At 40.6% G+C, this 13,584-nt stretch overlaps 1 protein-coding gene across 1 annotated transcript in view; it reads left to right on the top strand.

Annotated features, from left to right (window-relative positions):
- Positions 1–13,584, top strand: part of CNBD2 (cyclic nucleotide binding domain containing 2) — a 98,311-nt gene that overhangs the window by 55,154 nt on the left and 29,573 nt on the right. The window contains exons 8-9 of the mRNA XM_044661579.1: positions 6,261–6,375; positions 10,556–10,721. Coding sequence (XP_044517514.1) covers positions 6,261–6,375; positions 10,556–10,721 — 281 coding nt within the window. The remainder of the gene's footprint in view (positions 1–6,260; positions 6,376–10,555; positions 10,722–13,584) is intronic.

Genomic DNA, 13,584 nt, shown 5'->3' with positions numbered 1-13,584 from the left:
AAGAGAGAGAGAGAGACCCAGCTCTCAAAGAGATCACAATTTAATGGGGAAGACCACATGCAGACAGTTATTTATAAACAAGCTATATATACAAGAAAACCAGAAAATAATCAACAAGAGGGAAGACACTAGAATTAAGAGGGAATCAGGAAAGGCTTCCTGTAGGAGGTAAGATTTTAGTTGGTACTTTTAAAGGAAGCCAGGTAAATCAGGAGATTGAGAATAGGGAGGGAGAGCGGAGAGCATCCTAGCCATGGAAGACAACCAGAAAAAATGTCCAATGTCAAAAAAAAGTAGTTTGTTTGAAAAACAACCAGGAGGCCCAGAAAAGATGTAAGATTATTGGGAAGATAGGGGAGAGCCAGATTATGAAGAGCTTTGAATGCCAAACAGAATTTTATATCACATTATTGTATTTTATTGTTTATATTATATTATTCTATTTTATATTTGATCCTGGAGGTGATTCAGGAGCCACTGGAGTTTATCAAATTGGGGATAGGTGGGAATGACATGGTCAGACATGAGGTCTAGAAAGATTTGATAGTTGAGCAGGGAATAAATAGACTGAAGTGGAGAAAGACTTGAGGCTGGTGGACCCACCATAGGCTATTATTTCAACTGTCCAGGTATGAGACAATGAGGGCCTGCCCCAGAGTAGTGGTGGCAATATGAAAGGGGGGATGTACCTGAGAGATGTTGGAAGGTGAAATCAATAGGTCTTAGCAACAGATATGGAGGGGAGAGGCAGGAGGAGTGGAGGATGACCCATGGGATGTCATCCTGGTTGACTGGGAGGACCTAACAGTGCACTCAGCACTGATAGGAAGGACAAGAGAAAGACAGGAACATCTGGATGGGGAAGGATGATAAGGAATTCAGTTTTAGATAACTTGAGTTAAAGATGTCTCTGAGGTATCTTGTTTGAAGTATCCAGTAGGCAGTTGGATACTGGAGCTCAGTACAGAGGTGAGGGCTGGGGAAGTAGATTTCAGAATCATTAGCATGGAGATAATTTCATTCATGGGAACTGATGGGATTGCCAAGTGAAATAATATAGGAAGAAGAGAAGAAAGTCCAAGACATAGCCCGTTGGGGTATCGATAGCTGGGGGCAAAAGAGACTGAGGAGGGAGAAAGAGAACCTAAAGAAAGTAAGATCCTAAAAACCTAGAGAAAAAAAACATGTTAAAAGGATCAAAAAGTAATTGCCAAAAACTGCAGAGAGGTCAAGAAGGATGAGGACTGAGAAAAGGCCATTAGAGATCACTGGCAATTAAGACATCACCGGTAACTTTGGAGAGAACAGTTTTAATTGAATGAAGTTGGAAGTCAGACTGCAGAGACTTAAGAAAAAAATGAGAGGAAAAAAAAAGTGGAGACATCTATTTTTAAAAAACTCTTACCTTCTGTCTAAGTATCTTTTCTAAGAGAGTAGAAGAGCAAGGGGGAGGCAATGGGGATTAAGTGGCTTGCCCAAGGTCACACAATTAGTGTTAGAGGTCAAATTTGAACCCAGGTCCTCTTGCCTCCAGACCCGACACTCTATAGTCAAGGCATCAATTACAGAAGATCTTCTCAAAGAGTTTAACCACAAAAGGCAGGAGAGATGGGATATAATAGTTAGCAGAGATGATTGGGAAGTGTGTATTTAATGGAATAGCAGTATGTATATCAAAATCCCCTAGTACAGTGATGGCAAATCTTTTTAGAGAGGGGCAGGTGATGTGAGAAATATCCTCAGGCCAGGGGGAGGAGAGCAGCCTGGCCCTGTGTTCCTCTGGCTTTCTAGGATTGAATTCTGGTGAACTCTGTCCTGGGGCAATGGTGCATGTGCTCACAGAAAGAGCTCTGAATGCCCTGCTCTGGCACACGTGCCATAGGTTTACCACGATGGCCCTAGTATGAGAATAAGAGTTGAGTATGAGAGTTAGAGTTGAGGAGAGAAAGGTTCATTGAGTTTAGAAAAGGAGTATTGTGGAAGGTGTTGGACAGAAATGGTTTGAGAATGGATTGAGAGAACCTCAAAGGAGGAGAAGCTAATGAATGAAGCAGGAGAACCTTGAAGTAGCAAATGGGAGTAAAGAATATTCTCATTACTCCTACTTCCCCCAGAGAGTGAATAGGATGTCAAAGGATGAATGAAAGTTCAGCCAGTCCTTGAAAGGAAGCCTTTTTTTTTGGTGTATATTTCCAGTAGTGATAACAATGGGTCAAAAGTTAATGAATACTTTAGTGACATTTTTGTATAATATTGAATTAGTTTTCAGCATGATTGGACCATATTAATGCTCTGTCAACCGTGTATCAGTGTGAATTCCAATAGTTCCTTCAACATTTCAGTCTTTTATAATCTTTGTAATTTTGAAAATGTGAGTTTTAAAATGTACATTGTAAAAATATTTGTGACTTGGAGCAGTTTTTCATGTGGTTGTTAATAATTTGCAATTCTTTTGAAAACTTTTGAAAACTGCTTATTTCTTTAGACCATATTGAGGTAGGGTTCTTGGTCATGTGTATGAAAGAGACAGAGACAGCCAGAGAAACAAGGAGGGGAGCTAAAGACACAGAAGAGAGGCAGAGACAGAGAGAGAGAAGAGAAAGAGAGAAGGAAGGAGGGAGAGAGAAAAGGAGAGAAAAGGAGGGAGAGAGAAAAAGAAGGAAGTTCCCTATTTAGACCTCTTCCCTCAAGTGGTCTATTACATTACAGTAGGACCTCATTTTTTTGCCTCAACACATGTGAATTCAGGTATTGAATTGGCAATAAAAAAAATAAAGGCAGAAAAACACATAAAATTAAAACATTTAATTACCTGCGTATTCTTGCCATTTTCCCGGCAGTAAAGGCTTACAGTAGTTCACCCAATCAGGGCCACTCATTGTCACACTGAGAAGCAAAAAGAGTGAGTCATTCCATTGTTTTGCTCTGGCATGAGTCTTTGTCTAGAGTTCTCAATTTTACAAGTCATGTCTACATCAATAGAGCTTTGCTTCTCTCTGTTTCATTAATGCCATTTAGTTATTAACAACACCCCCCCCCCCAAAACCCTTACTTTCCATTGTTAAGTTGACATATTTGAGAGACTGATTTGGGGGTAAAAACATCCATTTCTTGATTAGGCTAGCATTTAACCAATAAATTAGTGGTGGGTGGGTGATCCTCTCCATAATCAAAGACCAGGAGGTTTCTTCATGCTGGTCCAGAAAGACATTTGGGAGCTCATTATTCATTTCCTCCCTTGGATGTCCTAAGACATTTCTGATTGGAGAATAATTAATAAGTTCTCCATTAAGACTCTGAACCCCTCCTCAAACCCATAGATGATAGGGCTGAGGACTGAGGGGTGGGGGGAGCCATATACCTGGCAGGAAGAGCCTTATCTCTTAATCAGGTTTTACTGGGGTTCCTAAGAAAAAAGGAAATGTAAAAATCAACAGACTGATTGGAGCCTCCCTAACCCAGGTCCCTAATATAGGAATAATATAGCATATGAAAACTAAATTTTCATAATGTCTTAGAATCAACTCTTGGACAGAAGGGCAAGGGCTAGACAAATGGAGTCGAGTGACTTGCCCAGGGTCACACAGCTAGGAAGTGTCTGAGACTAAATTTGAACCTGGGACCTCTTGACTACAACTAAATAACCAGGCCTGTTATTTAGTTATTAATAATGACCATAAATACAAGAGTAGTGAATCTGACAGTCCAAGAAAAGTCATAAAAGTCTAGATATGTTCCTATAACAAGAACTTACAGGGTTGCTCGGTGGCTCAGTGGATTGAGAGACAGGCCTAGAGATGGAAGGTCCTGGGTTCAAATCTGGCCTCAGATGCTTCCTAACTGTGTGACTGTGGGCAAGTCACTTAACCCCCACTTCCTAGCCCTTACTATTCTTCTACCTTGTGTGTTATTGGAAATTTTGGGGTCTTTGAACTACATCATTTCCCATCAGCCCACTGGCTTCCTGTTGTTATGCACTTAGGGGAATAAAATTGGGGGACTGGCATTTCTCTTCATTTTTGCTTCCTATCGAGGAAGCTGGAGCTGGGAAAGGTGGGCTGCTTAAACAGCCTAAGCTAGCATGGGATGTGGCTTTATTTTCTAGAGACTACTAATAAACCTTATAAAAACCATAATATTTTTAAATTATCATTTTATATTAATTTTATTTTTTACAATTGGAATCAATACATAGTATTAATTCTAAGATAGAAGATTAGGGATTTTTAAAAAAGTGTCTAGGACATAATTTAAAAAAATTTTATTTAAAATTTTTTCCCCACAGTTCCATGATTCTTGTTGTCTCCCTCCCTTCTTCCCTCCCCCCTTTCAGAGTTGACAAGCAATTCCACTAGGTTATACATGTATTTTGTCTGGCACATCATTAACAAATATTGTTGAATCAAAATTTAATTTACTCATATCAACAGCTTTTTATTCATAACATTTATTCATCTGCCCCAGGAAAACAGGCATTCCTTGAGGGTAGGGACTAATTTTCATTTTTGTTTTTGTATCCTCTATACTTTCCATAGTGTCTCACTTATAACAGACATTTAATAAATGTTCTTCAGATGGAGTTGAATCCTCTAAACCAGTGATCTACAAACATTTTTTTAATCACACACACACACACACACACACACACTAGTAAAAAGATTTTAAACTTGTACTTCCAATATGTGTTTATTAACTTATTTATAAATCATATACAGGTACTACTATACTCATATATTTAATTAAGCCTGCAAAAGTAGAAGCTGAAAAAGAATGAGATAGAGAATAATATTTGACCCTGGAGTTAATAGGGAGCCACTGAAATTTATTGAGTAGGGCAGTAACATGAATGCATCCAGGCTTCTGGAAAATTATTTTGGGTAGCTGTGGGTGAAAGATGAATTAGAGGGGAGAGAGAATTGAAGTGGGAAGACCAATTAGGAGTTATTACAAAAGGCCAGGCAAGGGATGACGTCCAAAGGAGAGGATAGGTGGAGATAAAAGCAACCTGATTTGGCAGCTAATTGACTCTGAGGGTTGAGGTAGAATGATTCATCAAGAAAACTACCAGATTATGAATCTGAGTGAGTGGAAGAATGGTGGTGTCTGACAGCAACAGAGACTTGGGTGGGGGGTAGGGGTTGAGGGTAATAAACATGCCATCACTGCCTCAACATCCATATGTCTTTGCCTCTCACTCTGTCCCATCTAAAACAAGGGGAGAGGGGGGCAGCTGGGTAGTTCAGTAGATTGAGAGCCAAGCCTCCAGATGAGAGGTCCTAGGTTCAAATCTAGCCTCAGACACTTCCTAGCTGTGTGACCCTGGGCAAGTCCCTTAACCCCCATTGCCTAGCCCTTACTGCTCTTCTGCCTGGGAACCAATACACAATATTGATTCTTAAGCGGAAGGTAAGAATTTAAAAAACAAAACAAAACAAAACAAAACAAAACAAAAGGAGAGAGGTAGGGCTCTTATTCCCGGATCTCTGCTATGGTGGGAAGGAGGAGATCAGGGGAACAAGGGCTAGGGGGAAGATTTTTCCTAGTGGCACCAGTGGGTGCCAGAAAAATGTTTAGATTCTAACTGCCAGGGGAGTTCAGAAGGGAAGAGGTTGGGAGCTTGCATTGGGGAAGGAGCGTTTTGGTTTCGGTGTCCCAGTCAGCCAGACAAACCCCACCACTGGCTATTGTGGGTTCCACCCTCAGGTGACCCGTCGCCCCGAGCAGCTCAGACTCCCACTCTGGAGACCTCTGCCCTAAGCCTTGGAGAGTCTTTGCCACTAGGTGGCGCCCTTGGTCGCTTGCGGATCTGAGCCTTGCCGATTTCACTGGGAGGCGCCGGGATGGTTCCCTCGCGGTAGCACAAAGAAGAGACCCGAGCGGCTCCCGTTTCAGCCTCGCTTGACAGTTTACAAAGCGCTTCCTTTAGAACCACACTGGGAGGGAGTCAGGACAACTCTTTATTAGCTTCATTTTACGGAACAGGAAAGGGAGGCGTAGAGAGATGAAGCCATTTCCCCATGGCTACACAGTAGTCAAGGCTGGTAACCAAGCCTTCCGGCTTCAAGCTCGGGCCCCTTCCTCCACGCTGGGCTACAACTCTAGCGATATAAAAATGTTTCCTATTTTGAGTCTTAAAATTTGACTCCTGCAAGCTCAGCCCCCCAGCCCCGTCTAAAGTGGTCGACCTTGAGTTCGTCCCCAAAACTAGATCTGGTTCGGGTCTCTGGGATTCATCCTCGCCTTTTTCTTGACACATTCAGGGCGCCTGCGATGTGGTCCGGTTGTTGGATCTTTCGACTTGTCTCTCCTACCACAAGTGGATATGGCAGCAGATGACACCAATGGACCATAACCTTCTGGACCTTCGCAACCTTGGTAGAGTCGTAGGAGAGGCTCACTAGCTCTGGATAAGATGCCTCTGGGGCTTCCAAAATCTGACTTGGAGAGGGCTGGCAGAAATAAATTCCCCTCCCCGGCCTGGGGCAAAGTAGAGCCAGAGAATGTTAACAAGGAAAGGGCCCTTAGAGACTATCACCACCAACCCTCTGGCAGAATCAGAGTCGTAGAAGCTGCCGGAGGTAAGGGACTTCAAGTGCAATCTGATCCAATCTATCCTGGACCAAGAACTCAACTTTACAACATCCCAGGTCCAGGGAACTTTAGCCTCTCCTTGAAAGGCTGTCAGGGAGAGAAGGCATCCAGTACTTCCCGAGTCATCCCATTATACTTTATGGAATTCTCTCTTTTACAGATAGGGAAACTGAGGCTCAGAGAAGAGATTGAGACTTCCTCCAGGGTCACACAGCAAATCAGGGCAAAACCAAAATAAGTCACCAACTGCCATTGGATAATTTCTTTCTAAATGTTCTTTTGGGGAATGGGCAGGAAGCATGATCAGCCACATTTAGGTTCTTCCTTTAAAGCCCTTCACATTTTTTATCTTGACTTACCAGTTCTAGGCTTCTTTCACATTTGTTTCCTTCATTTACTAGACATTTTAGCCAAACTGCCCACCTTGCTATTCCTTGTCATGGCTTGCCATCCGTGCTTTTATATAAGCTGACTCTCATGTCTGGAACACACTCCTTCCTTTCCTCTATTACTCTTCTTTTTTTTTCTGAGGCAAACAGGGTTAAGTGACTTGCCCAGGATCACACAGCTAGTAATTGAGGCTAAATTTGAATTCAGGTCTTCCTGACTCAAAGCTCAACACTATCCACGTAGTTGCATGCCCCTCTGTTTCCTAAAGGTTTCTTCAAGGCAAGTGGCATCTCCCACAGAAATACTTTTTTTTGACTCCCTCCCCCTGTCCTGTTGCTGCTGCCACATTGAATATGTTTTGTATTTAATTGTATAAATGTAATTCCCCCCACAGTGGAATATAAGGCTCTCTTTGTTCTTTCTAAACTTACTCAGTGTCTGACATAATTCTCACTCAACTGAGTTTTTACTCACCATGTTCTGATTCTCATTCTCTGATGAATTTTTCTGCTCACTTCGTGACTTCTGGGCTCCCTCTTTGGTGACCAAGAGTGGGATAATGGAGTGGCAAGCACATCCGAACCTCTGTTTCCCCAGATGCAAAATGAGGGAAGTGTACTATAAGCTCTCTATCATCATTCCTCTTGGCTTGACCCATCTATGACCTTGTCCTACTCCAGAACCTGGGCAGTGTTTATGAGAGCACTCTATCTTCTCTGGTGCTTTTCTCTCCCTTTTAGGGATAGGTAGGACCTCAACTAGGTGGCACAGGGACTAGACTGCCAAACCTGGAGTCATGAACACCTGAGTTCAAACCTGTCCTCAGACACTTGCTGTGTAACCCTGAACAAGTCACTTAACCCTGTTGGCCTCAGTTTTCTCATCTGTAAAATGAGCTAGAGAAGGAAATGTCAAACTACTTCAGTATATTTGCCAAGAAAACCTCAAATGGGGTCACAGAGTTGAACATGGCTGAAATAGCTGAACAATAACACCAGGCTTCAGCGCCATCTCAGAAGGACTCTCTCTGTATTGATCTGGTGCCATTTTTCATTAGCAGTTCCTGCTTCTAGAAACCCAACTAGCTTAGACCATTCTCTGCCCCTGGAGCCTCCCACTTGATATGTAGCCCCTCACAGGCAACCAGAGCTTCTACCTGGGAATGCATTGGAACCCTTGGACTGGTACTAGAGGCTCAAACCCAAAGGGAGACACACAGCCTTGCATCTATCTAAGAGCAGGGCAGAGAGAGAGAGTTCTTTGGGGTACTAGGTCTTGCACCATCTCCCTCGCCATATGTACAGAGAATCAGTAATCAACAATAACTCTGCGGTAAGGCTGTGGAGGGGCCCATTAGAAATCTCTGGGGCTGATTTATATCAGCCTCATTGCTTCTGGGTAGGGGCAAAGAGTGATCTGCTATTTCTCTCCTGCTGTATGCACTGGCAGCTGTTTATAGCCTGTCACATCTGTGACCAACCCCCCTGAGGTTTCCATGCCGAACTATACTTGTCCTCAACTTTAAAAACCCCCCAGCCTATGGGTGAAGTGGGCTGAATCCCAGAATCCCTAATGGCCCTTGATATTGAGGAAGAGCTGTAGCTTCCTGTTAGGGTTGTTCTTCTGGTGAATAGAGTCAAGCTTTGGTGGGGAGTGGAGAGGGGAGGCAGCTATTAAAATAATCTTTTTCATGACTGCAACACTCAGACATTTCTTCCTTATCTTTTTTTTTCTATTATAGACTCAATGCCAACAAAATCAAATAACCCAAATAGGAACCCTACTGTAACCCTGTATGTAAAAGTCATATTGATAACGAAACAAATTCACTGGTAATAGTAACCATGTCATCAGAGAGCTATATGACTAGAAAAAAGCATTGAAGCATTAACAAAAAAAGGGTCAAAGTGTATCGCTGGGTAACTCAATGGTTTGAGAGCCAGGTCTAGAGATGGGAAGTTTGGAGTTCAAATCTGGCTTCAGATACTTCCTAGCTATGTGACCCTGGGCAAGTCACTTGACCCCCATTGCCTAGCCCTTACCACTCTTCTGTCTTGGAACCAACACACAATATTTATTCTAAGGGGGAAAGTAAGGGTTAAAAAAAAAAAGGTCAGAAATGAACAGAGAGAAGATCAAAGGGGAGATATCTAGATAAGCAGGTCAGCTCTGAAAGTCACATTATCATCATCATCTTAGCTAGCATTTATATAGCACTTATGTGCCAGGCCCAGTGCTAAGGATTTAACAATGATCTCATTTAATCCTCAACAACCTTGAGAGGTAAGTGCACTATTATTATCTCCATTTTACAAATGGGGAAACTGAGGCAAACAGAATGATTTGCCTAAGGGTCCAGCTAGTAAATGTCTGAAGTCAAATTTGAACTCATGTCTTCCTAACTTTTAAGTCTAGTGAGTTAACCACTGTACCACCCAGTCCCAATATCCACATGTTGAATTTATTTTATATTAAAAAGAAAAGCAAGCAAATATAATAGATATTCAGGATTTCATGAACAATCCTCTTTTTCTGCCATACTTTGCTTATGGAAAGTTAGGTGTTAATGTCAGAATAAAAAAGGAACAAAAAAAAGGTGAAGTGTTGGGTGGAGGAATAACAAAGGGATGAATTACCTCCCAAGCCCTACTGCTGCCTCCCAGTGTTAGGACATGGACTAGAGTTGAACCAGGCGATGGAATATATGCTTTTTTTTTTTTAACCCTTAACTTCTGTATATTGACTCCTCGGTTGAAGAGTGGTAAGGGTGGGCAATGGGGGTCAAGTGACTTGTCCAGGGTCACACAGCTGGGAAGTGTCTGAGGCCAGATTTGAACCTAGGACCTCCAGTGTCTAGGCCTGGCTTTCTATCCACTGAGCTACCCAGCTGCCCCTGGAATATATGCTTTTTGATGAGAATGCCAATCTGTCAAAGCATCAAAGTATTTATGACAGCTTTTTTTTCTTCACGCTCCTCTTCCATTTCTGTGCTTGTCTTTTTAAATAAAGATTTAGATAAAGATTTTTTAGCACCTAAATTTTTAAGCTTGGGGACAGCTAGGTAGTTTAGTGGATTGAGAGCCAGCTCTAGAGATTTGAACTCAGGTCCTGAAATTCTAAATTCAGGACTCTTTCCTCTTAACCACATTGGCCTATATGCTAAGAACTATACTAGGTATTCTAAGCATATGTAAATAAGTAAAAGGATAGTTTATCCAATAAACTAACTGAAGCTATACAATATACAAGAATGGAAAAAAACTTTACAAAGTAACATATAGTAGGGGGCAGTTAGGTGGCTCAGTGGATTGAGAGCCAGGCCTAGAGACTGGAGGTTCTGAGTTCAAATGTGATCTCAGACACTTCCTACCTGTGTGACCCTGGGCAAGTCACTTAACCCCCATTGCCTAGCCTTTACCATTCTTCTGCTTTGGAACCAATATACATATTGATTCTAAGACAGAAAGTAAGGGTCAAAACAATTTTTTTAAACTTAACAATCTTAATAGAAACCCATTTGCCAACCAAAGATGACTACATGCTTTGCTTAGAGAAATTTTATTCTCTTTAACAGAACGGTCTCCTCGGAAAAGGTTTAGGGAATTTCAGCTCAAATCCTACCCAGTACAGGACTTCAGTAATCTGAAAACGGCACATATGGAGAGGATTAGAAAGGAAGAAAAATATAAGAGTCTCAAAGACAATCGGACTAACATCAGGCCCTTGAATTTACCGGAGAAGTGAGTGGGGTTTGGGGAACAAGGAAGTTCTAGGCTCAGAGTAGGGGGGAGGACATGAGACCTTTGCTGGGGGAGGACAGTTATTAGTTAGGAAAGGGTGGGAAGCTCTATCTCCTCAAAGAAGCATCCAATTCTAAAGTCCAAGATTCCATCCAGTTGCCCAGCTGTCCATTGGTCCCCTTGGTGTAACAGCCAAACTTCCTTTATTTCTACTTTTTGCCCTTGACGTGCAAGCCCTTTTGTTCCTCTTGATGAATTTTGTCACTATTTTATCTGATTCTATAGCATAAACCTTTGGTTTGGCACTAAATTTGAAAATCAATTTAGGTAGCACCATCATTTTTTATCATATAATAAGTATGGCTAAATCATGAAATATAAGAATGGCTCCAATTATTTGTCTTCTTTTATTTTGATAAAAAGTATTTTGTAGTAGTAGTCAAGTAGTCATAGAAATCCTGAGTAGGTCTTGGTAGTTTAACCTTTGGATAACTATTAGCTATTTTTATTTGGGCATTTCCAGTATAATGATGATTCTCTTTGGCTAAGAAAACAGAAGAAAAAAAAGGGATTGAGTAGTCTAGCCTTCTCTCCATCATCTCTTATCAGCACCTCAGCCATCAGAGCCCTATCTTTTCTTTGCTCCTCCTCTTTTCCTCATGATAACTTAAAAGCTGTCCTTGTGGAGAATAGTGATTGCATATACTACTGCTGAATGTACTTGATGTGTTGCCTGGTTTTACTGAACTGCATATTTTGTCTTTCTTTTTTATCTTTGTTCCAAGAAATGGCTTGCCGCATAGAAAAATAGGGAGAGATATATTTGAAAATTAATGTGATAGGAAAACAAAAGACATCAATAAAAAAGGAGATAAAAGAAGTTTTTTTGTGCTCTTTAATATCTTTCATAATCCTTAGCTAATTTTTTATGTTATTAGGGCTTCTGACATCCTTATAGGACTTACCTGGCTTTTGTATTTTCAAGCTCTATTACCGGCCCTTGCTTCTATTATTTACATTTTTTATTGATATCTTTTATTTTTTATATGCTTGGCACATGCCAGATAATACCTGGCACATAGTAGGTGCTTAATCAATGTCAATGTTCATTGAATTTAAGTGGTATATGGGAATTTGTTTTGCTTGATTATTTGTGTTTATAAAGAAGGGTTTTCTTTTTCTTGTTTTCTTGGATGGGGGTAGAAAAAGAAAAAGAGATGGATTTTTTCTTGGGAAAAAAAAAGAATAAAATAAAAATAATGTAGAAGTTAGTTGAGTTCCCTGGGTAACCACATTGGTCCTTTTGGTTAACTTGTCAGTTTCGTCCCCATTAAAGGGGAGAATGTGGGGGCAATTAGGTGGATTGAGAGCTAGGCCTGAAGGAGGAAATTTTCTTTTTGTTTTCTTTTTATTTTATCTTAATAAGAAATTTACACATAAGTTTTTCAATTTTATATTATATGTCTCCCTCTCTTCCCTCCCCCTCCTGGAGTCGATAAGTAATTCAGTCTGGGTTGTACATGTATTATCAAGTGAAACTGATTTCCCTACTTCCATATTCATTTTTGTAAGTGGATAATCTTATAAAACCAAAACTTCAAATCATATACTCAAATAAACAAATGATAAATCATATGCTTTTATCTGCGTCTTTATTTGGAGATGAGAATTTAAATCTGGTCTCAGATAGGTCCTAGCTGTGTGACCCTGGGAAAGTCACTTAACCCCAGTTGTCTAGCTTTTCTTGCTCTTTTGTCTTAGAATCCATACATATAGAATCAATTCCAAGATGGAAGGTAAGGTTGTTTTTTTTTTTAATAATTTATGTTTATCTTTAGAGGTTTTTTTTTTTCATCTCTCTAGGCTAACATTCCTTATGGAATTTTAGGTCATGATATTTTACCTATAACTCCTATAAAACCTTTGAAATCTGATCTTCAAGAATTTAAAATACTTTTCCCACTACATCTAGATTTCCTGGTCTCTTTCAACAGACTCTAGAATGGATTGGATCACTTTCCCTCAAGGTTCCCATTATTTCTACTTTAGGAAGTAACCAGTTCCTTTATCAGAGTTAGGTTCAGAATAATGACTCTCCTGATTTCTTCCTCTAATTTTTTTTTTTTTAACCTTTACCTTCTGTCTTGGAGTCAGTATTGACTCCAAGGCAGAAGAATGGTAAGGGTAGGCAATGGGGGTTAAGTGACTTGCCCAGGGTCACACAGCTAGGAAGTGTCTGAGGTCTGATTTGAACCTACGACCTCCCATCTCTAGACCTGACTCTCAATTCACTGAGCCACCCAGCTGCCCTTTTTCTCTAACTTTTTAAGGATGAAATTATCATCAAGCAAGCTAAGAAATTCTCATCTGCTCTCCTTTTGGCAAAGAGAAAAATCCAAGAGATAACCAGATAATTGGAATCTCTCATCAAGACTGTACCTTTCTATTTAATAAGCTTTTGATCTATTTTCTAACCTCCTGTTTTTCCATGTGGGTCGAGATTTGCTCATTTTAATTTAATTTGCTCCTTTGAGAAGATCACTAAATTAACAAAAATTGTTCCCTCCTCCATTGATCTGAAATTAGAATAGACAATAAGCCACTTAAGGACAAGACTGGTTCATTTTTATTTTCTTCTTTCAGAAAACTCTCCACAGGCAGTTAGGTAGTAAGGTGGGTAGAACACTGGTCCTAGAGTCAAAATGACTTGAGTTTGAATTTGACCTCAAACATTTATTAGCTGTTTGCTTGAATTTCCTCATCTATAAAATGGGGGAAATAATAGCACTTATCCCACAGGGTTGTTGTGAAGATCAAATAAAATAATATTTGTAAAATGCTTAGCAGAGGGCATGGCACATAA

Source organism: Gracilinanus agilis, chromosome 2 (genome assembly GCF_016433145.1).
Source record: "Gracilinanus agilis isolate LMUSP501 chromosome 2, AgileGrace, whole genome shotgun sequence".
Classification (NCBI taxonomy): Eukaryota; Metazoa; Chordata; class Mammalia; order Didelphimorphia; family Didelphidae; genus Gracilinanus; species Gracilinanus agilis.
This window is presented reverse-complemented; position numbering and strand designations above follow the sequence as displayed.